The sequence below is a fragment of the Balaenoptera ricei genome, chromosome 7 (genome assembly GCF_028023285.1).
Source record: "Balaenoptera ricei isolate mBalRic1 chromosome 7, mBalRic1.hap2, whole genome shotgun sequence".
Lineage (NCBI taxonomy): Eukaryota > Metazoa > Chordata > Mammalia > Artiodactyla > Balaenopteridae > Balaenoptera > Balaenoptera ricei.
In genome coordinates, this window is record NC_082645.1 from 18,496,674 (window position 1) to 18,520,694 (window position 24,021).

Sequence of the window (24,021 nt, forward strand, 5' to 3'; positions counted from 1 at the left end):
AACGGTGAAAGTAATCAAATTTGCCATTTTTATTATTGAAAAATGGTTGAAGTCAAGTCTCATATTGATTTTACCTGCCCACAATTTTTCCCGCTCCGGGTCATCAGAGAGCTCTTACCATTACCACAGTCCTCATCACTGTCTACCTGTCTCTAAGCCACACACAAAAATAAAACGTGTGCACCAGTCTCCTTCGGCTAGGTAGCTGAGGAAATAAAGCTAATCCTGAAAAAAGATCTGTTTGGACAGTACTCCAAAACATCTAAATTTTATTATCATTAAGAATAGACCATAACCTTGGATAACAATATATGTCACAGACTCAGCCTCTTCAGGACTAGGATTCCTCAATTTGACCTCTGTGCTTTTTTTCCCTATACAAATATTCCCCCTACCATACAACAATTGAGCTTCTTCACGGACATCCTGTCAAGCTGCTTGCCAGAAACTTGATGACTTCAGGCATTCCGTTCTAGAAAGCTCAAATTATTACAAATGTCAATGGGTCAAAATTTCTCTCTCTTGACTTTCAGAAGCCTTCATTCATGATTCTTTTCAGAGACTGTTAAACTACCCTTCGGCCAGGAATTTCTACATATCCTGGTACCGAACTTCTATCTAAGCGATCTGTAACATCTGGGTCCCTCTGTTGGACATCCCTGGGGAAGAAATTATCCCATTATTTTTCCTTCCTGCTGTCGGTAGGGATTTGCCACAAAGCCTCAAGGCCAGGACAGCAGAGAGCACTGCAAGAATGGAAGCTTAGTTCTGCCAACCCCCTTCTGGGGAGGTGGGAAACAGAGATTACAGGGGGAAAAGGCAGCAGCACACTATTCATTTTTAACTTAAGCTCCAAAAGAGAAAAGATTTTTGTCTGTTTTGATGCATTCTAAGTACCCAAGACAGAGCCTGGCACATAGTAGGTGCTCAGTGAACATTTGCTGAATGAGCTGTATTCAATATATTCCTAATTTAGGAAATTTTGTTGGATAAAACTTACTGAAGATACCAATATCACCTACAGTAAAAATTGCTACCAGAGCAGTACCTTTCCCTGGGATATCAGAACTCCTCGCAGAGTGCCAAAGCCCACAGAAGGCCCGAGTCCAGTTTCATCGAGAGAGCCCTCCAAGTCAAACATGGGGATGCAGGGGCAAAAGAGCTCTGAGATGTGATGCAACAGCAGCAGCCGGTTCCGCAGTGCTATGATTGGGATTTCCTGCAAATGATTGTACTCCATGGGGACCTGAAACATGGAAACTGCGTTAAGTCAACTTAGGTGTCAAACGCACAGATAAGCCATAGTATAGTAGATGGATTCTGAACACTGTTCTTGAAAACAGAGAAGCACTATGACTTCTGAGTTTGGTTTAAAAAATCTTGCTGTTTCTAAAATAATATTCTGGCCATTTTGCCTGAGCCAAGAAACGTAAACCAAGGAGAATGCTAAGAAAATTAGCATATAGAAATATATTTACTACAGAAAACATGCAGCCTGAACTACCAGAATGGTTTTGTATCGTTTATAAAATTTTGAATAAAGGTGACACACTGATAACACACAGAATGTCGACTGGTGTGAATAATTAACGTTCTTAAAAATACTGTTCTTACCATTACCAATAATTATATATTATTTTCTGTAGAGCACCTCTGTAAATGTATAAGGGGAAAACGAAGTGTGCACACGCTTGCACACGCATAATCAATACACAGGCCGTAACTTTGTCACAACCTGCATGCCTGCTGGCCCACTCGCCCAACCGCCACTGACCTGTGCAGGGAGCTTCCCGGCACTGGCGGGCTTGCTCGTTGACCAGGCGAGAGTGTGTGCTGAGCCACAGGCCACACGGTTGACCTTCTTGCCCTGAAGGGCAGCTACCAGCCGAGGCCTCTGGATGGCATTTGTTGTTCCATCTCCCAGCTGTCCCTCATCATTGTCGCCCCACGTATAAACTTCACCTAACGCAGTAGATTTAGAACAAGGACTTGTATACTAGGACCAATGAATGCACAACCACCACCATCTTCCCACACATACAGTCCTCGCTGCCCTCCAGCTGGGTGTCGGCGGTCATCTGTGCAATGTTAACCTTATGTGATCTAGATACTCAAAGAGGTAGCAGGCTTCCCAGGACCCCTGACAGCCCCTGCTGGCTAACACGGTTTTTCCAACTGTGTCTGTTCACAGGACTAAGCATGTAACTGGAGCAGTTCTTAATCAGAACAAGTAACATCAAAACAGATGGTAAATACTTACAATCCAAATTGATTTTGTATGTCAAAGGAAGAGAAAGTCAGTTTTTAACTAAACAAAATCCATGTTTTTAAGGAACATGTTGTTCTTCCAATGGTTATTCATATCCTAAACATGAGATATGAATCTCTCATTCATATCTCACTGATGAGAATCATATTTTTCAGCACACCATACTAGATCCCAACCATGAAACACCACTGTATGGGTAAGGTGGTGACTAGAACAGAAATGAGTTTAGTTCTCTAGAAACATCACAAGCCTTGCAAATTCACAAAGACTCCTCAGGGTGCCGTGGAGCCATAAGCACCACTGTGCAAAGTGCAAGGCCCGCATGATCAAGGGCAGTGTGCTTGTGTCCTTCCCCTTCCTGCTCTGGAGAACTCAGCCCTAAAGCCACTGGGTAGGTGTCAGAGTGCAAGCAAGGGGAAGAGAGCCTCTCTGCAGAGGCGCAGCCGGGTGCAGGGAATCGGAGTGCACGAGAGACAAGGACTTCCACACAGAGGGTAGCCAGGTGTGGGAAGTCAGCCAAAGCAGGGAGCCGTATACCCATGTGGGGACACGGTCCAGAGTGCGCAGTCACAGCCCAAGTGAGGTGAGGATCCACGCAGGGGAGAAGGCAAAGGCAACGACGGGACACCAGCCACTACAGGAAGAGTAAGTGAATCACTTACTTACTCAGTAAGGGGACCCAGGTTTCTTACCGAAAGAGAAAGGAGTAACGAGTATGCAAAGAGAGAAAACTAGAATGAACCTGTGGTCCAGTACCTTGGGGTACTGGTGTGAACAAGTGGTATTCAATGTACATATATACATACAGAAATAAACACAAATGTAATTTTGTGTATTATTTACACATATATTCCCTAGCTCTGTCCACTAAGAAGGCCTGGGAGCAGTGACATCCCGTTGGCGATGAGCACACCTACAGACCTGACCTTGTCTTTCAAGCACCATTTTCCTCTAAAGGCACCAGCGCTCCTTGGGGAAACAGACAATTCTAAGCTTGAAACATGGAGAGTCAAGACGAGGATAGAAGGTCTTTTTGTGCCAGAAAGCAAGGAAGTACTCAATGAATGACGGGGTGGGAACTTCAGGAGATGAAGCCAGCCAAACAGGGCACAATTTGAGCATCAAGGTAAGGAAAAGCAACAGCTTATATGTAACTCATTAAATAAATTAGGAAACCATGAGTCTGACAAGATGAAAACAAACCAACAAAAATTTAAATCTCTGATGAGAATAAATAAAATGTTCAGTGAAAAAGGAATATTTATATAGTTTCAAACACCCTCCCAAATACTTGTTAGTTGCAAAGGATGTTCACAGTGGAACAGGCTGGCTACACCACCTTTATCAAGTGACTGATATTAACACCATTAGTAATGGGACAAAGAGAACATGCATGTCACCTGATGAACTGAGAATGAATTAGGAATGCAGGATAAATTAAGATCAAAGATGTGCAACCTGAATCTACTGAGGAAACACCAAACTCAAATTGAGAAATGTTCTACAAAATAACCAGCCTGTAACCAGTGTCAGATGTGTCAAGGTCCAGAAAGTCCAAGAAGACTGAGGAAGACTGACAAGGATGACCCTGAGGGGTGACTGAGGGTTGTCTCAGAATAGAGATAAGAGCAGCACAGCTGATGGAGCCCGTGTTGTGAGGGGAGAGAGAGGGAGGTCAGGTGGAGTGACGACTGTATGTATTTTCTCACTGAAGGCCATGGTGTGATTATGTAGCACAGGGCCCATCACTGTAGGAAATACACACTTGTTCAGGGTAATGGGGCACCACGGCATCACCTATCTCTCACATGGAAAAAGAAAAAGTTCTTTGTACTATACTTCCAACTGTTCTCTAAGTGTGTTATATGTTTCAAAAATTTTTAAATTATAATAAAGGAAATAAAAGTGTGTTGTAATTTCTTCATCAAGAACTACATCAGTCCCACCACAAGCCACAGAAGTTGCGTATTCATATATGAAATTCATTGAAGCTAATTAAAGGGCACATGTTCATATAATTCACCGAAGCCTTTTAAACGGAGCAAAATTTGGGGAATGGCAGTCTTCCAGCAGCCACCCATACTCCCTGGCCCCTTCACTCCACCTTCAATGCCAGCGATGGCAAGTTGAGACTCTCTCGTAACTGGAAAATCTCTCCTTCCCCTTCTTCCATCACATCTCTCTCACTGATCTTCTGCCTCCTTTTCTCCACTGAATGGTGTGTGAGATTTTACTAGGCTCACCTAATAATTCAGAATATTCCCATACTGTAAAGTCAGCTGATTTGGCAATCTTAATTCCATCTGTAATTCCCTTTTGCCATTGTCTTGGGGTTCCCAAGACCACCCTCAGTTTTGATGATTCACTAGGAGAACTCCAGGACTCAGCATATATCATACTCAGAGCTATAATTCATTACAGTGAAAGGACACAAAGCAAAATCAGCAAAGGGAAAAGGCACATGGGTGAAGTCCAGAGAAAACCAGGAGCGAGCTTCCAAGGGTCCCCTCCCGGTGGAGTGACACAGATGCACTTAGTTCCTGCAGTAACAAGTTGTGGCCACCTGTGATGTGCTGTCCAGCAGGGACATAAGAGACTCGGTGCCAGGGTTCTGACTGGGGCAGGTCAGGCAGGCACCTCTGCCTGGCACATACCCAAGTTCCAGACCCCCAGAAGGAAGCAGGTTTCAGCAGAGACCACACTCTGCAAACATTCTAACAAAGCCTCTTTCAATTAGGGCTGCTGGGAGGCCTCCTGAAATCCAGGCTTCCAGAAGCCAGCCGAAGGCCAACCTTGCAAGCGAGTGTTTCTAAAAACAGCTGTACCAGGCCTGCTCTGTTAGCCACAAAACAACATGTTCACCGGTGTTAACACCAGGGGCTGAAGACGATACGGGCCAAAACCACAGGTGTATTTTCAGAATATAGTATGACTCTCCCCATCCCCCCTCCACCTTAGAGCTGCGCATACTATCCCTGAGCCGGCCTCTCAGATCAAACGCCTCCAAGTTACAAGGTCGGGCCTCCCACCTACCGTCCTCAGTGCAGCACACACAGTGCAGGGAGCCAGTGGCAATGGCAATGACTTTCTTCCCCTGCAGCCCTTGGACCTGCCGAGGTCTTCTAACATGGTCGTCAGATCCATGGCCCAGCCTGTGATAATCACCTTTGCCCCTGCACACAAGGAAACAAGGAACTTATGAGTGCAAAGCCATCTCGTTTACCACCCTGCGCCACCCTCCTGGAGCAAACACCATACTGCAAGACACAAACCACAGCCTGTCACAGAAATTACATTTCAATCTACAAAAAGGCAATTAAAGTAACTTCTAATTAACAATCTGGATTTGGTGGACTTAAATAAATAGAATCTTGCATACCAAGTATAGACAGCACCAGATTTGGTCAGGGCGACAGAAAACTGGGATCCACATTCCACTTTAACCACTCCAAGGCCTGTCAGAGAATCGATCTAAAAGGGAAAAGGTTCAATTAGACTGATCCAATCAAGGGTTTTGCTGATGGCTGCACCCATATAGAGACTGAACTGACTCTAATAAAGAACTCTGAAAACCCTTACTCCTATGTCAAATATTTATTACAACTTAAAATCCTACTCCACATAACCAAGTGTTCTCAGAAGGAGCAGGACACCTGGCTCTGAGGGCACATGGGCCACAGGCGGCCAGGGGCCCGTGCCACCACCCATGAGACCTGCCGCATATCACTGGAAATGAACACACCACTGTTGAAGGTCTATGATCGCTTTCCCCAGCATTCACTCTCCCAACTCCATTTCTCTTTGTGATGTGGTGGCCCCATTCTCCAGCAAGCCCTGCACTTCACATCTGCCCTCCAGCCCTCTCAGATGCACAGGCCCACAAGGAAGAAGCAGGTAACAGGGGACGGATGGCCAAGACAACCAGGGTTCTGACCTTCAGACACTAGCAATCCATCTGCCCAGGTTATTCCAATTAAACACGACATTGATCAGGTCAGTATTGGAACCCACTTCCAGCCCTGCATGCTCAAGGGTCCAGACCCTTCACAGCCAGCACCCAGAGGTCTTGTTGGGGTTCATTTACCTAGCTGACATCTTTCCTCACCTAGCAAATTATGCTCCTTATTACCTGTGACTGTTTCCAGACTCAAGTTCTCAAACTTAAATTTAAATTAATTACTCCCTAATTCTCTTAGTTTTCTCCTCACCCTACCCCCATCACAATGACAGCAGTCATGGCCTCCACCCCCCAACACCCCCCAACGCTCGACATCTCAATCCTGCAAGGTGCAAAGCCTTTGTCTAATGCCTTCTTGGCATACAGAAGCCCACAACAATTTTTTCATAAATGTGGAAACCATATGTAACCTGTAATGTGGTTAAAATACTGTATACCTGTGAGGCAAAAGAGCAAGTGGGGATAAGGACAAGAAGGCAGCCTCGAGTCCCAGGTTTCCCAGCAGCACCTGCCAAGGAGGCCCTAAAGAAGAGGGGTGTCTCCTTGCAGCCGGCCTCATGGCACAGAGGTGCAGGTGCCTCAGGTGACGTCTTCATCATCAGGCCCTGGCTCTAGCCGGCACCCGCCAATACCACTCCACGTGGTAGTGGAAGCTTGCTGTGCCCACACGGCCCAGCGTGGAAGCACATGCAGCTCCTGAGCACGTGAAATGTGGGCAGCGCAAGCGAGGGAGTGAACTGTAACGTTACTCACTCGTAACTGATTTAAGGTAAAACTTAAGTAGTTATGCGTGGCCAGCGGCTACTTCACTGGGCAGCACGGCTCTGAGAAGAACAGCTCGGCAGTGCCCGCTCAGGCTCCTATTCTGACGGCCTCCAGTGGCTCCCCACCCCCTCCCCAGGCCGCCCACGCACCACGTGGGCCTCTACTCGGCACGTGCAGTCTCAGAGCCCCGACAAGAGAGGATGCCAAGCAGAGAGAACTTCTGGCTCTCTTTCACGACACCTACACTCCCAAGTCCACAGCACGTCCCCTCAGCTGAGCAGCCCTGCTGTGTTCTCGTCCCGCAGGCCGCTAGGTAGTCAGCATGTGACCTAAACACACCGACGAACTTAACCTCTGCCAACTCCCTGCTCACAAAGGCAAAATACAGTCGTGATCACACACGTCGATAAACTGCCCAGAGCCACTCGGCTCAGGCGGAGCCTCTTCTCTTGGCTTCTCACAGGATGTCCATCTAGCAGCCTCTGGCTAAGCCAGATGCAGCCTTTCAGCAAGTACTAGTGCAGTGCATAGCTATAGACCTCTGTGAACCGAAGAGCGTGAACAAGTCGTCGTCCTTCTCCTCAAACAGGTCCGCACGCTAAATAAAATCACAGGCTGCGTGATGCCCCGCTGACCACAGACATTCCCAACAGAGCACGAAACAGCACTTAAACTATCTCCATCCCTCTGGGTCTTTAAATCCCTTTTCACCCAGTGACCCATCACGTGTTTTGCAAAGAAGCTACAGATGAAGTTAGGCTACTCCTGAGACGCAGGCGGCGGCAGGCAGGGTACCTTCACGGGCGCCTTGCAGCCGTCGCTGCCCCCTCTGCCCAGCTTGCCGTAGTCCCCGTCCCCCCAGGACCAGACGGTGTCGTCCTCCGTGAGGCAGAGGGTCTGGGCGTCCCCACTGCCACAGGCGACGTCGACCACACGGTGGCCCTGCAGCACCTCCACCTGCAGAGAGAGGGGCACTGAGGACGTCCGACCGCAACAGAAAGGAGGCTCTCCCCGGAGGGGCTAACGTGCTGGGATTTGGGGTGGGGGGGTGAGGGCGCCTGTCTTAATTCTTTACAGAGAACAGGGAATCTTAATGGTCCTGCAGGCCAAGACAGAAGACACCCTTGCATATGTGAACTCTGAGCATCTCAGCTGTAGGAGGCAGGTCCCAGGGTCCAGTGCTCAGTCCTGCCGCTCACCCTACAGCCTCACCTAAATCACAGTGGACCTCCTAGAAGACAAAGCCTCTAGCTAGATGCCAAGTAATATTTACTAGTGTAGATAAAAGGGTATTTCAAACACTATCCTGTTTAAACGCCCCATGAAATATATATCAAGGTGGTTTCTATTCCCACCAAAAAAACCACTGTTAACTCTGAAACTAAAAAGAATCTGGAACAGGAAATACTGCGGATTTTTAAAAAGCACAGCGACAACGGCAAGCCGCCCCTCCAGGCCTCCCGAGCACAGCCCCTCCTCACCAGCTTCGGCTTCAACTGGTCCTCACTGTCACTGTGCCCCAGGCGGCCATACCGGCCTTTGCCCCATGTGTAGAGGTCCCCGGCTGCAGTGACACAGGCGCTGTGGGCGCCACCGGCAGCGACATCAACCACCTCTATTCCCCTCAGAGACTCGATGACACGAGGACGGTCACACGGACTGCAAAAGAGGTCACCAAAGAGAACTGAAATAGCTTCACTCGTAAATATTTTTAAATTATTAAATATAGGCTTTGGGTGTGCTGCTCATTTATTCAATGTACACCTCTCAGCCTACATACATCTGTCAAGTCAATCATTAAATCAGTCTGGAAGAATCATTCAGGCCTGAACTCAAAATCACGTAATTCCCTACCTACCTCCTTTTATACAAGCTGCCCAAATGCCAGAGAGGAGATGTAAAGTCTAAATCAGGGGCTGGAAGACTAGCACTTACAGATGGGCCATGTCTGGCCTATGACCTGTTTTTGAAAGGCCAGTGAGCTGAGAATGGGTTTTGCATTTTTTAAGGGTTGTAAAACCAACAAACAAACGAAAACCATGAAAGGAGGATATACAACACAAACTGTATGTGGCTGGCCTAAAATATTTATTACTATCCGGCCTTTTGCAGAAACAGCCTGCCCACCCTTGCTACAAATCAACATTTCATCTAAGGAGTCAATTAGTCTATATGTAAACATGGCAAGCCTGACAACAAACTTCTTTTTCTGATTACTGAGTTTTGAAAGCTATTTATAATGATTTTGGATATAAGACCTGAGTCAGATATATGATGGCAAATATGCTTTCCCAGTCTGTGGCATGTGCTTTCCATCTCTTAACAGTGTCTTTCAAAGAGAAGTTCACAATTTTTTTAAAGTCCAATTTATCCTATTTTTCTTTACTGGATTGTGCTTTTGGAGTTCTATCTAAAAATCTTCGTCTGACCTAAGGTCACAAAAGTTTTCTCTCATGTTTTCTTCTAGAAGTTTTTAGTTGTAGGTTTTAGATTTATGAGCTAATTTTGGATATGATGCAAGATAAGAATTCAAGTTCAAAGATCGAGGTGAAGATTTCAGTCTATGGTATTTGGAATTTAGGCTGCAGTCCTTGTTTTTGGATGGATCACTGGGTTTGTGGCACAGTCCATGCTTTAAACCAGATCTGAACAGAAGAATGGCTACTTGGCCCAGGGAGAAGTAGATGAAGTATTTGGTTTAATTTTGGATATTAATGGTGCAAGATAAGAATTTAAGTTCACTGTTTACCATATGGTTGTCCAATTGTTCAAAACCATTTGTTGAAAAGACTATCTTTTCTCCAATAAATTGTCTTTGCACTTTTGTAAATTATGCGCCACAAATCGTGAGGGAGGAATCAAGTTTCATTTTTCCACACTCATTGTATTGGTATTTGTGGGTACGTTTTTGGACTTCCTATCCTATTCTGCTCCACGATACATTTCCCGCTCATTACAATAATCCCACACTGCCTTGATTACTGCATCTTTAAAATGAGATTTGAAGTTAAATAGTGGCAGTCCTCCAACTCTGCTCCTCATTTTCAAAGCTGTCTTGACTATTGTAGGTACTCTTCATTTCCACATGAATTTTATAATCAGCTTGTCAATTTCTACAGAAATTCTGATTGGGAAGGGGTTGGATCAATAGGTTAGTTTGGGGAAAACCAACGAACCAACAATACTGAGCCGTCCAACCCATGAACACAGCGTGCTCCTCCATTATTTTAGGTCTTTTAAAATTTCTCTCAGCAGTATTTTATAGTTTTTTGTCTGTAAGTTATCCATATCTTTGGGTCAAATTTATTCCTTACTATTTTGATTTTAGGGGGAGGGTACCATAAATGGTATTTTAAAATTTCAATTTCTGATTGCATATGTATATGTATAAAGACACAGAGTTGACTTTTTTTAATGCAGAAATGTTTTCTTTATTTGCCTACAATAGACTTTTATTTACTGATCTTCTATCCTGCAACCCTGCTAATCGCACTCATTAATTCTAGTAGCTTTTTTGTAGATGCCATCAGATTTTCTACATAAATAATCATATTATGTGTAAATGGACAGCTTTAATTCTCCTTCCAATCTGAATGCCTTTTATCTCTCTGCATTGTTGTGCTGCACTTGCTAAACCTGCTAAACAACGCTGAATACAACTGGTGACAGACAGCAGCAGATGTCCTTGTCTTGTTCCTGGAGATAGAGAAACCGTTCATTCAGCCTGTCACCATCAGGTACCACATTAGCCCTAGCTTGCTTGCTTTCTCTTTCATTCATTCATTCATTCATTTATGGCTGTGTTGGGTCTTCCTTGCTGCGTGCGGGCTTTCTCTAGTTGCGGCGAGCGGGGGCTACTCTTCATTGCGGTACGCAGGCTTCTCATTGCGGTGGCTTCTCTTGTTGCGGAGCATGGGCTCTAGGCACTCAGTAGTTGTGGCTCGCAGGCTCTAGAGCGCAGGCTCAGTAGTTGTGGCACACGGGCTTAGTTGCTCCGCGGCATGTGGGATCTTCCCGGACCAGGGCTCGAACCCATGTCCCCTGCACTGGCAGGCGGATTCTTAACCACTGAGCCACCAGGGAAGTCAAGCCCTAGCTTCAACAGAGATGCCCTTTATCAAGCTGAGGAAGTTTTCTCTCATTCCCAGATTGCTGAAAGTTTTTATCAGAAACAAATGTTAGTTTGCCAAATGCTTTTCTGCCTTTCATCTACTGAGATAATCTACATAGTTTTTCTTTTTTACACTGATCAATTTTCCAATGTTAAAACAATTATTCAATACTGGCAAAAACCTCATTTGGCCTTACTGCTTTATCCTTTTACATACTGTTGGATTCAACTTTCTAAAATATTAAGAATTTTTACATCTATGTTCATGAAGGATATTGGTCTATATTTTCCTAATAACATCTGAGTCTGGTTTTGATATAAGAATAAAGCTGTCCTCAAAAAAGTAAATTGGCGAGAATTCCCTCCTCAATTTTCTGAAATTGACTGTGAAGAACTGGTATTATCTGTTACTTACATGTGTGGTAGAAATCACCACTCATCTATCTGGTCCTGAGGATTTATTTGCGGGAAATTCAATTTCATAAACAGACAAAGGGCCATTCAAGTCATCTAATTTTTCTTGAGTGAGCATTAAAGAATGTGTGTCATTTGAGGAATTTGTCCAGTTCATCTAAAAAGTTCAATCTGTTGGCATAAAGTTATTTAATATACTTCATCTTTCAATAACTACATTCTGCGGTGATGAAAACTTCCTCATTCCTATAATTTGTGTGTGTGTGTGTGTGTGTGTGTGTACAGATAGATAGATAGATAGTCTAGATGGAGGATTTACTGATGATGCTAACTTTCTCAAAGAACCAACTTCTGTTTTCTTTAATTTTTCTCTATTTCTGTTTTCTAGTTCATGGATTCTTGCTCTGATCTTTCTTAGTTCCTTCATTCTGCTCACTTTGTCTCTCTTATTCTGCTCACTTTGTCTTTCTTATTCTAGTTCCTTAAAGTAGAAGCTGAGGTCATTGTTTAGAGATCATTTTTCTTTTATCAAAAGGCATCTCATGCTATAAATCTCCTTCTAAGTACTGCTTCTGCTGGATCCCACACATTTTTATATGTTGTTTTCATTTTCACTCAGATAAAAATTCTTTCTAATTTAGCAATGATTCCTTCTTTGACCCATCAGTTATTTTTACGTTTTATTTACTTTCCAAATATATGGAGGACTTTCCATACTTTATAGTAATTGATTTCTAATTAATTCCATTGCGGTCCGAGAAAATCTTTTATATAACTTGAATCTTTTTGATTTATGAGATTTGTTTTCTGGCCCAAATTACGGTCTATATTGGCAGCTGTTCCACATGTACTTGAAAAGAATGTGCTTTTGTTAAGTAGTGTTGTATAGTGGTAATTAGATCAAATTGGTCGATAAAGTTGTTCAAGTCTTCTGACAAATCTTCTATCTACCTATCAGTTATTGAGGGAGGGATATTAAAATCTACAACTGTAAATTTGTCTGTTTCTCCTTGCAGCTCTGTCATTTTGTTTAATTTCATATATTTGGAAAATCTATTATTAGTTGTGTAAACACTTAGGATTATGTCCTCTTGATGAACTGACCACATCATCATCATAAAATGACCCTTTTTATCTCTGTTGATATTCTCTGATGTTACATCTAGTTTGTATAATATTAATATAGGCATTCCAGCTTTCTTTTCATCTGTGTTAGCATATTTTCCCACCCTTTTATTTTTGATCAATTTATGTGTTTAAATATAGATGTGTTAAATACAAAGTTTGTTCTATGTAGCATATTGTTTGATCTTGCTTTTATATGCATTCTGACAATGACTTTTAATTGTGGTGTTTAGATCATTTAACATTTGATGTGACTGTTAATATATTTTGGTTTAGATCTATATCTTACTATTTGTTTTCTATTTGTCTCATCTGTTTACTCCATTTTTTCTTTTTTCTGGTTTCTTTCGAGTATGTTCTTTGATTTACTTTAACTCCTTTGTTGGCTTATCAGATAAAACTTTTTGTTGCGTTATTTTCGGGGTTGCTTTGGCAGATGTAGAATGCATCTCTAATGATTAGAGTTTAGTCTGGGGTCATGTACTACACTACATCATGTATAGTATAAGAACTTCACAACAGTATATGTCCATTTCCTGCCTCTAACCCCAGCCTCTGTGCTACTGCTGTCATATATTTTACTCCTATGTATGTTTTAAGCATCTCAATTCATTTTTACCATATCCTGAAAATATTCAATTATCTCTTAAAGAGATTTATTTAATAAGGGAAAACATCATGATATTAACCCATGTAGTAATTTCCTCATTCATTTGTATAGATCCCTGATTCCATCTGGTATAATCTTCCTCTGGTTTGAAGTAATTCCTTTAAATTTTTAGTTGTACAGATCTGGAGGTGGTGAATTATTTCAGCTTTTGTATGCCTGCATAAGTCTATTTCAAATTCATTCCTGAAAAAATAATTTCACTGAGTAAAAAAATCTAGGCTGACAGTTATTTTTACTTTCAGTATCTCCCACTGTATTCTACCTTACATTATTTCTTATCAGAAATTCACTGTCACCCTTTATCTTTTATTCTGTACGTAACTGGTATCTTTCCCCCTGGCTGCTTTAAAACTTCTTGCTCCTTATCAACGGCCTTGAGCAATTTGATTATGATGTGCTTTGGTGTAGTTTCCTTCATGTTTCTCTTGCTTAGGGTTCTCTGAGCTTCTTGAATGTGTGGGTTTATAACTATCATCAAATTCGAAATTTTTTCAGCCATTACTTCTTCAAAATCCCCATCTTCATCACTTTTGGTGACTCCAATTATGCATGCATTGGGCCATTTGAGGTTGTCCACAGCTCACTGATACTACAGTCTTTTTATATATTCTTTTTTTGTTTGTTTCATTTGGATAGTTTCTACTGCTATATATTCAAGTTCACTGACCTTTTCTTCTGCAATGTTCAATCTGCCATTAATCCCATGCACTGTATTTTTCATTTTAAACATTGTATTTTTCTTGGACATTGTATTTCTTTAGGACTTTGACTTGGGCATTTAAATACCTTTCAGTCTCCACCTAACATGTTCAAGTTTTTCCTCTAGCTTACTGAAGATAGAACTGTTTCAGTGTTCTTGTCTAGTAATTCTATCACTTGTGTCACTTCTGGGTCAGTTTCAATCAACTGACTTTTCTCCTTATATGGGTTGTATTTTCCTTCTCTTTTGGGTGCCTGATAATTTTTTTATAGCTTTATTGAGATAAAATTGACATATAATATTGTGTAAGTTTAAGGTGTACAATATGATTTGATAGATGTATATATTGTGAAATGGTTACTACAATAAGGTTAGTTAACAAATCCTTCACCTCACATGTTTACTTTTGTATGTGTGTGGTAAGAACATTTAAGATGTACACTTTTAGCAACTTGCATATGTACAATACAGTATTGTTAACTGTATTCACCATGCTGTACATTAAATCCCCAGAACTTATTGATCTCATAACTGGAAGTTTGTACTCTTTTAGCAACATCTCCCCATTTCCTCCACCCCTAACCCCTAGCAACCACCAATCTGCTCTCTATTTCTGAGTTCAGCTTTTTAAAGATTCCACATATAAGTGAGATCATACAGTTTTTTTTGTCTTTCTCTGACGCATTTCACTTAGCATAAAGTCCTCGAAGTTCATCCATATTGCTGCAAATGGCAGGATTTCCTTTTTCATGGTTGAACAATATTCATATACACATACACACACACACACACATACACACATTTTTCTTTCTCCATTTGTCTGTCAATGAACACTTAGGGGTTGATTCTTTATCTCGGCTATTGTAAATAATGCTGCAATGAACATGGGAGTGCAGATATCTTTTTGAAATAGTGGTTTCATTTCCTTCAGCTATATACCCAGAAGTGAGATTATTGGATCATATGCTAATTCAATTTTAAATTTTATGAGGAACTTCCACACAGTTTTGCACAGTGGCTGCACCAATTTACATTCCCACCAACAATGTACAAGGGTTCCCTTTTCTCCACACCCTCGCAGGTACTTGTTACGTCTTGTCTTCTTGATGATAGCCATTCTAACACTTGTGAGGTGATATCTTACTGTGGTTTTGATTTGCATTTCCCTGATGATTTAGTGATCTTGAGCAATTTTTCATGTGCCTGTTGGCCATTTGTATGCCTCCTAGAAAAATGCTTATTCAGGTCCTTTGCCCATTTGTTAATTGAGTTATTTGGTTTTTGTTTGCTATTAAGTTGTATGAGTTTCTTATGTATTCTGGATCTTAACCCCTGATCAGTTATATGATTTGCAAATATTTTCTCTCATTCCACAGTTTGCCTTTTCACTGTGTTGTTTCTTTTGCTGTGAAGAAGCTTTTTAGTTTGATGGAGTCCCACTTGTTTATTTTTGCCTTTGTTGCTTGTGCTTTTGGTGTCATAGCCAAAAAATCATTGCCAAGACCAATGTCAAAGAGCTTTTTCCCTATGTCTTCTTCTAGGAGCTTTATCATTTCAGGTCTTATAGTCAAGTCTTTAATCCATTTTGAGTTAATTTTTGTGAGTGGTGTAAGAGAGTGGTCCAGTTTCATTCTTTTGCATTTGAATATCCAATTTTCCCAACACTACTGAAGAGACATGTGCCTAATAATTTCTGACTGGATGAACAACATTGTGAATATTATCTTGCTGGGTGCTTGATACGTTTGTATCCATAAAAACATTCTTGAGCTTTGATCTCTACAACATGGTTAAGTTACTTGTGAACAGTTTAATCCTTTCAGGTCTTGCTTTTTAGCTTTGCGGTGGGATCAGAACAACACTTAGTCTATGGTTAATTTCCTTCCCCTCTGTTGTGCACCATCACTCTTAGTCCTCTACTCAGTGCCCTGTGAATTATGAGGTTTTGGGAGTAGGCAATATCCTCTGCCCTCTGTGACCTCTGGGAATGTTCCTCCTAATCTTTTTAGGTGGTCTGTTCCTTGGCCTCTCAGATATTCTCCTCACACATGACTGTCAGTATTCACCTCTGGAGATCACTCACCATACTTTACTGCCTGTTATCCAATGTCTTTAGGGCTGCTGTTTCATATATTTTGTCTGGTGCTTTAGTTATTTCAGATGCAAAGGGCCCTGTCATTCCAATTTGGCAGGTAGCTCCCATTACTTTTTAAAAATTTAGTGGGTTTGGTTGCTTTGTTTAAAAAACTGTCATTTGTGTGTCCCTTTCCCCTACTGCCATTTCCTCTGTATTTACAGTTTTAGTATCTGCATATTAACAAAATGCCAACTGCGATTCAGCGGATGACTCAGGACGAGGGGAAGGGGGCTTGGGGGAAAAGGACAAGATGAAGATCACCATACTTAGAAATCAAAATTCAGAACTGATTTCCCCCCAATAGAGGGGTCATGTAGGCAAGCCTAAATAATTTCACATGAACTTATTTCTGCTAAATGAGTCATTAACTTTGAGTAGATTATTACAAATGTTGTCTTAAAAAAAAAAAAAAACTGCCAATACACCATACAAGCATTAACACAAACAAACAAGAAGAGGAAAACATAACATTAAAAATGATGTTTACACATAATACCTTCTGTTGCCATGCCCCAACTTCCCATCTTCTGCCTCACCCCAAGAGTAAACTTCTCCTTCTGAAGAGAGGGCAAGACAGTGTTTTCCTCCTGAGTTCACAGCTACTTTCTTAATAAACACATGCTGAATGGATTCAAGTAATGTTGGGGTAGATACCGACTCTGTCCCTCCAATTCCTAGTCTGCCGCCTGCACCATACCCAGTGGCATACAGCTAAGACAAGAAAAAGTAATATAAACATCAGATTTTTATCTAAATATATTTCAGTAAATAATAAACCGATTAGTTCATTTTAGTAATTAATAACCTACATTTTAGTAATTAATAAACCAAATCAATGCTCTAGATATTTTTACCACAGAAATATAAAATTAAAAATTAAAAATCACAGGAATGTTTAAGACTTTATTTTTGCTTTATCGTATCTCTAAAAATTAAAGAAAAAGTTATAATTAATAGAAACCCCAAATTCAGAAAATGTATTTTGAAAACATGGTCTCTTCCCTGGAAGCATTTCTATTTTTGTCTAGAATAGCAACTACAATTAATACCAAGAAAAATAAAAACGATTTAATTAGCTACTATATGCAAATCCCAGATAAATAACACCTACAGAAACACCCATATGAAAATTATACATATACTTAGTACTTCAGCAAGGCAGCACACAAATCACACAGTAGAATATACTACTTTTCTTTCATTCTAAGTGGGTAATTGATTTGGGACACAAAACATCTTTACCACAAAAAAAAAAAAAAAAAAACAAGATGGCCATTTCCAGATGCATGTCAAACACCCCTCCTATAACAATTTAAATGCTGTTTCATATTGTTTCAAATGTTCTGCTGCACTGACACAACAGTACGGAAACTTCAAGGACTAAAACAGGAAGTGAAACCAAGAATTCAGATGGTTAAATGAACCCGAAGTCAGCCTCCCCGGGAAGGTTTTAAGGCTCTCGAGTGCACTGGGTGTGGGCAGTGAGGTGCCAAGCTTAAAGGGAGACTCTAGAAAGGAGAGGCTCTGAAGCACTTTCCCTCACCCAGACTGTGAATGAGAACTAAGAAGAAAACAAAGAAAGTTGCCTTTCTCAAAACTTAGGACTGAATGAGAGGGTGGAAAATCTCTCCTGAGAATTCATAACCACAAAAGCTGGTCCATGAGTTGGTTTTCAGTCTGAATTAATGCTACCTATGGTCTAAATTCCATAGGTAGAGAATTTAATTTACAATGGCTTAAGTTGGTAGTACCCGGGGTCACAAATTCTCGTTTGATTAGTGACTTCAAACTAGGCCTCTGACACCACAAACTTCTTAACCAGCACAAGCAGGAGACAACACTATGAAAAAGTGAAAACGTGCTGCCTTCTTCTTTTACTTTCTCTTCATTTAGATACTTCCTGATCCCTCCTCAGTCTTCTGTCTGGAACTCCTCCTCTCAGACACCTTTCATGGAGCTATTTCCAGGCAGTTTTCCATGCTTCAAAATCGTCCCATCTTATCAGAACTTTATTGTTCAGAGTCCCATTCCTGTGAGATATTTAGCTTTCTAAGATGTTAGTAGATTCTGATCGTTTAGGATATCATCTTTTAAAATGTGTCCATTAAATGTATAAACCCTGTAATAAAATACCTTAGGTGAGAGAAATCAAAAGCAAAACAAAACAAAACATGCAAAAAACAAACAAAAATAACTAGGCCTCAAAGAATTTCTACATCAAATTTTCCAAGGAAAATGGTCAGCTCATAGTTTTAAAAATTCCCATTATCTAAAAGGAAGGAAGGCACCATGAGAGAGAGTCAGAAGAAAAAAAAGTCCAATATTATGTTTAAAGAAATAAAAGCTTGAAAGTATCCCCAAGGAATACGAGACCATAAGGTAACCCAAAGCAGAACTTCCAGAAATTAAAAAAACATAGTTGAAACAAAAATCCCAGAAGTATTAAACAGAAGATTATAAACAGGTGAAGAAATCAGACAACTAGAAAATGGATCTAAGTAAATTATCTAGCATATGGCACAGAAACACAAAGAGAAGAGGAAATAGAAAAGAAGAGAGAATTTGGGATAGACCTCCTCACCTGAACGTCAATCAGAACTCAGAGTTTTAGGTAAAGATCATACAGAGAATATGGAAGAGGCAATATTTGAAAAAATAATGTCTGAGAATTTACCAGAGTTGTTAAAAGACCACTTCTCAGAGCCAAGAAGCCCACCCCTCATCCCTCACCACCTGGCAGAAACAAAACAACACAAAAAAGGGCAGGAAAAGTAAAAAGAAACTGACATCTAAATATATTCTAGTGAAACTGTAGATCACTAAAGAAAGACCTTGAAAGCAGCTACAAAGAAAAGATTTACTACCTTCATTTGGGTAAAAATTAATCTGATTGCTGACATCCTATTAGCAACAAGGAATGCCAAAAACCAGAAGAATAAAACCTTTAATAGGCTGACTGAAAATAATGGTCAACTGAAAATGTTATACTCTAGAACAGGGCTTGGCAAATCAGGCCCACCGCCTGATTTTGCCACACCCATTCATTTACATATTCTCCACAATTCATAATTGCAACAGAGACCAGACTATATGATTCCCATAGCCAAAAATACTATCCTTTACCTAGAGAAAGGACAAAACTAAGATATTTTTAAATAAACAACAAAAACAATCAGGAGATTAACCAACAATAGACTCTCACAAAAGGAAACTGAAAATATACGCTTAAAGTAGAAGAAAAATGATTGCAAATATAAGATCTGAAACATATGAAATAATTGGTGAGCAAAGATGTGTATAACATTTGGGTAAATCCAGAAAACACACGGTCTATATAAAACAACAATAATAATAATGCCTATCATTCAGGGAACAGGTTAGTGCCAAAACACAGGATAACAAAGGATCAGCCTTTTTAATTTGAGAGGAGTATAGAAATACTAATTAACTTTAGATTTTGAATATACATGTTAAAATCACCAGGAAACAACTAAGAGACATAATTCTCCAGAAAACAGAAAAAGAGAGCTACGCTTCAACCCTTGCTATGAGGCTAGCCCGACCTTGATACTTTTGGTGGGCGGCCTCTGACGTGGTTCCCAAGAGTCCCGGCTTGCAGGGATTCCCACCCCTATGTAATCCCTTCTTGGATGTGGGCTAGACCTAGTGACTCTCTTCTAATGGACAGAATACAACAACAGAGATGGAGTGTCACTTCTGGAGTAGCTCACACAAGACTGTGACTTCTGTCTTGCTCTCACGCTCTCCTGCCCTCTCCCTTGCTCGCTCTGATGAATCCAGCTGCCACGTAGTGAGATAGCAAAGAGCTGAGAGCAACCTTAGCCAACAGGTCATGGGGAGCTGAATTTTCCTCAGGCCAGCCTTGCAGCAATTGCAGCCTGACGAGAGATTCTGGGCTGGAGGCCCAAGCTAAGCCACTCAGAGAAACTGTGAAATAATAAATGTGTATTGTTTTATGCTAACTGTTGTAAGTTAAACAGATAACTAATATATTGGGTTGGCCAAAAGGTTCTTTCGTTTTTTTCCGTAAGATGGCTCTACTAGTGCTTAGTTGTCTTTAACTTCATTTGAAACAATTTTGTTAGACTGTACTGGGACAGCTGCCATATCAGTGTGCATTTTAAAAAAAAAATCAAAATTGGTGAATTTTTTTGTGTAGCCATTCTAATACTGAAGATGGAGGGGGGAAAAAAGCAGCATTTTTGGCACATTATGCTTTATTATTTCAAGAAAGGTAAAAAACGCAACTGAAATGCAAAAAAAGATTTGTGCAGTGAATGGAGAAGGTGCTGTGACTGACTGAACATGTCAAAAGTGGTTTGCAAAGTTTCATGCTGGAGATGTCTCACTAGACCATGCTCCACGGTCGGGTAGACCAGTTGAAGTTGACAGCGATCAAATCAAGACATTCATTGAGAACAATCAACATTGTACCACAAGGGAGATAGCCGACATACTCAAAATATCCAAAACAAGCACTGAAAATCATTTGCAGCAGCTTGGCTATGTTAATCACTTTGATGTTTGGGATCCACCTTAGTTAAGCAAAAAAAAAAAACCTTCTTGACAGTATTTCCACATGCGATTCTCTACTGAAATGTAACAAAAATGTTCTGTTTTTAAAACAAATTGTGAGGGGTGGTGAAAAGTGGATACCATACAACAATGCATAATGGAAGAGATCGTGGAGCAAGCGAAATGAACCACCAACAACCACACCAAAGGCCGGTCTTCATCCAAAGAAGGTGATGTTGTGTATACGGTGGGATTGGAAGGGAGTTCTCTATTATGAGCTCCTTCTCGAAAACCAAACAATTAATTCCAACAAGTACCACTCCCAATTAGACCAACTGACAGCAGGACTCAACAAAAAGCGTCCAGAATTAGTCAACAGAAAACACATAATCTTCCATCAGGATAACGTAAGACCGCATGTTTCTTTGATGACCAGGCAAAAACTGTTACAGCTTGGCTGGGAAGTTCTGATTCATCCACCGTATTCACCAGACATTGCACCTTCAGATTTCCATTTATTTTGGTTTTTACAAAATTCTCTTAACGGAAAAAAATGTCAATTCCCTGCATACTGTAAAAGACACCTGGAACAGTTCTTTGCTCAAAAAGGTAAAAAGTTTTGGGAAGATGGAATCATGAAGTTGCCCGAAAAATGGCAGAAGGCAGTGGAACAAAACCGTGAATACGTTGTTCAACAAAGTTCTTGGTGAAAATGAAAAATGTGTCTTTTATTTTTAATCTAAAAACCGAAGGAACTTTTTGGCCAATCCAACAGTACCATAACCAGACATGGAGTGGGTAAGACAAGAATATTATGATGATTGCACTCATGATCCTGGATCTCCCAAAAATCCCAAACACAAACCAAAAAAGTATAAAACAGAACCTGACCAAGTGAGGTTTTTCCAAAGAATGCAAGACTATCTGATATAAGGAAAACAATTAATCCAATTCACTATATTAATCCACTAAAGGAGAAAAACATCTGTATGATTATTTTTTAAACATAGGAAGAATGTTTGACGAAAGTCAGTACCTATTCCTAAACAGGAAAAAGAAGGGAACTTCCTTAATCTGATACAGGGCATCTACCAAAACCCCACAGTAAGTGTGTAAAGCATTCCATCACAGTGTTTCCTTTGCAGCCTGGATCAAGCCAAGAACAGGCCCACTACCACCCCTGTTCAATACTGTACTGCAGCGCCCACCAGCCTGATGAGCTCCATTTCTCCCATGCAGAGGAGAAAAGTAAAAGTAAAAGACAGGTGAACTGGAAAGGAAGGAACAAAATTTATTTACAGAACATGGCTTTATAAAGAAGATACAGTCTGAGATACTAAGAAAGAAAAGAGTATAATAAGGTCACTAGACATAACGTCAATATATAAATACTAACGATTTCCATGTAGCAGTAGCAATTAATTTTTTAAAAGATAGCATTATGATAGCAAACAAAAAAGGAATACATACGTTTAACGAACTGATATGCAAACAATTATAACACACTTTTGTATGTATGCTGTATCTCAAAATAAAAAATTCTAAAACCACAGAACACATTAAAGATTATACAGAAATACTTCAGAATGATAACTGCTTCCAGCACACCATAAGCACTGTGTACATAATCTTGAGACAACGTTTTAGCACAGAATCCTTATACATGCTGTGAACCAAACAAATGCCCTCCAGCCACAGCTGTCTCAGTTTCCGTGTCAGTATGACACAGGAAATGCACCTTCTTACCTTCCCATCAGCTGTCACTGCAAAGAGCGTCTGCTCTCCTCCAATTAACTGCACGGGTCTGAGAGCTGCAAGGGCTTCACATGGAGTGGGGACTTTAACTTTTGCACCTTCAATGCCCCCAAGCTGACCCCTATGATTATGACCCCAACCATAAATGGTTCCACTGCCACCAGCAGAAAGAGTCCAGTCATCTGGTCGCCTGTAACAAACATTAAGAGAACAATTGACATGGGAAAAAACTGCACGTGAAGCACCATTCTCTCACAGACAACATCGTTTCTTGTTTCTGATATAGTAAACCTGTTCATCCACTGCACAAGTTGTTCATCTTGCTCTCTTCTAAAAATGCCGTGGCTCTCGTGGAGAACATCCATGTTTTCACCATCTGCCATTAATTCACGAATTTTCTTAGCCACCTGGACAACATAATTATGAGATTATACATCAAACACTCATCTCTCAAGAATAAAACAAATAATACTAAGGTAAGAAGACAGGAGAGGAGGTCTCCCCACCCAAGAATATGAGGGAATGCCAACATCAACATTGTGACTTTACAGTTAATAAGCAAAACCAACATGATTATATCACGTTGAAGACATTTTAAAATGTCTAGACAGTATCATTATATCTTTACTAAAAATAAACTTTAACTGAAATTTACAGTATCAGTTTATTCATTTTCACCTATGTGCTTTTTTCTTTTTGATATTCCTTGGCACGAGAAATGTTACTGTCTCATAATATTGGCATCTTTTTACACTATAAAGAAAACACTATGCATCCCAAAAGTGGTTCCAAAGTAACGTGCAATACCTCATCGAGAAACAGACGGGGCAGCGGTGTTCTCTTGTCCAGGGCCACAGCAACACGGGAGGCCATGCAGTACCTTCGGAACCAAGCCCACTTGTGCGTCTCAGCACAGCAAGGGAGTGTGTCTAATTCCAGGTCACAAGCGAGAGCTACTAGTACCTGCAGCCACCACAAATTAACAACACAGGGACACTCAGAGACACGGCTAACATTCCACTTCACCAACACTGCCTGCCAAAGACAGCCCCCACGCAGGCTCCCTGTGGGTCCCCCTTCAGAATTCCTCATGCCAGGCTGACTGCCACGTGCCCAGCAAGGGTCTTAGCATCACCAGTGATGTGGATTACTCCTCCCCAGTTACTAGCGATGCACCTGACAACAGGACCTCAGATCAGACCACTGCTACAACACTTGCCACCTAAATCAAGGCATCTGAAAGCACACTGATACTTAAAGTACAAGGGCTTAGATCACACAGTTACTCCTGAAGACTTTTCATATTCAACTTCGGCAATAGCTACACCTGTCCTCAGGGGTGCCTGATACTTGATGCACTGCGCTTGCTGGCTCTCTGTGGCTCTCTCATCACTTCAGAACAAGTCAAGCATTACCTTGAAGAATGGGCTGTGCAGCAGTTGTTTGCCACCTCTCACGATAGGATCTTCATATTCAAACTGCCTTTGCAAAGCTTCTGGGAGGCCTTTCACCAGAGCAGCAAGAGCACTGCCTGAAAAACTCTGCAGAAAACAACCAAATTATAACCTATCCCAGGAAACC

At 41.1% G+C, this 24,021-nt stretch overlaps 1 protein-coding gene across 6 annotated transcripts in view; it reads right to left on the minus strand.

Moving 5' to 3' along the window:
* HERC2 (HECT and RLD domain containing E3 ubiquitin protein ligase 2) overlaps positions 1-24,021 on the minus strand; it is a 217,936-nt gene that overhangs the window by 10,512 nt on the left and 183,403 nt on the right. For 5 of the 6 annotated variants that reach the window (XM_059927751.1, XM_059927750.1, XM_059927749.1 and 2 more), the window contains 11 exons: positions 23,856-23,981; positions 23,248-23,403; positions 22,732-22,847; positions 22,432-22,630; positions 16,646-16,860; positions 8,474-8,651; positions 7,788-7,949; positions 5,649-5,740; positions 5,303-5,442; positions 1,775-1,962; positions 1,049-1,246 (listed from right to left, as the gene is read on the minus strand). In XM_059927751.1, the coding sequence (XP_059783734.1) occupies positions 1,049-1,246; positions 1,775-1,962; positions 5,303-5,442; positions 5,649-5,740; positions 7,788-7,949; positions 8,474-8,651; positions 16,646-16,860; positions 22,432-22,630; positions 22,732-22,847; positions 23,248-23,403; positions 23,856-23,981 (1,770 nt within the window). Of the gene's footprint in view, positions 1-1,048; positions 1,247-1,774; positions 1,963-5,302; positions 5,443-5,648; positions 5,741-7,787; positions 7,950-8,473; positions 8,652-16,645; positions 16,861-17,375; positions 18,269-22,431; positions 22,631-22,731; positions 22,848-23,247; positions 23,404-23,855; positions 23,982-24,021 lie in introns of those variants that run through there. The other variant, XM_059927754.1, reaches the window with a different exon arrangement.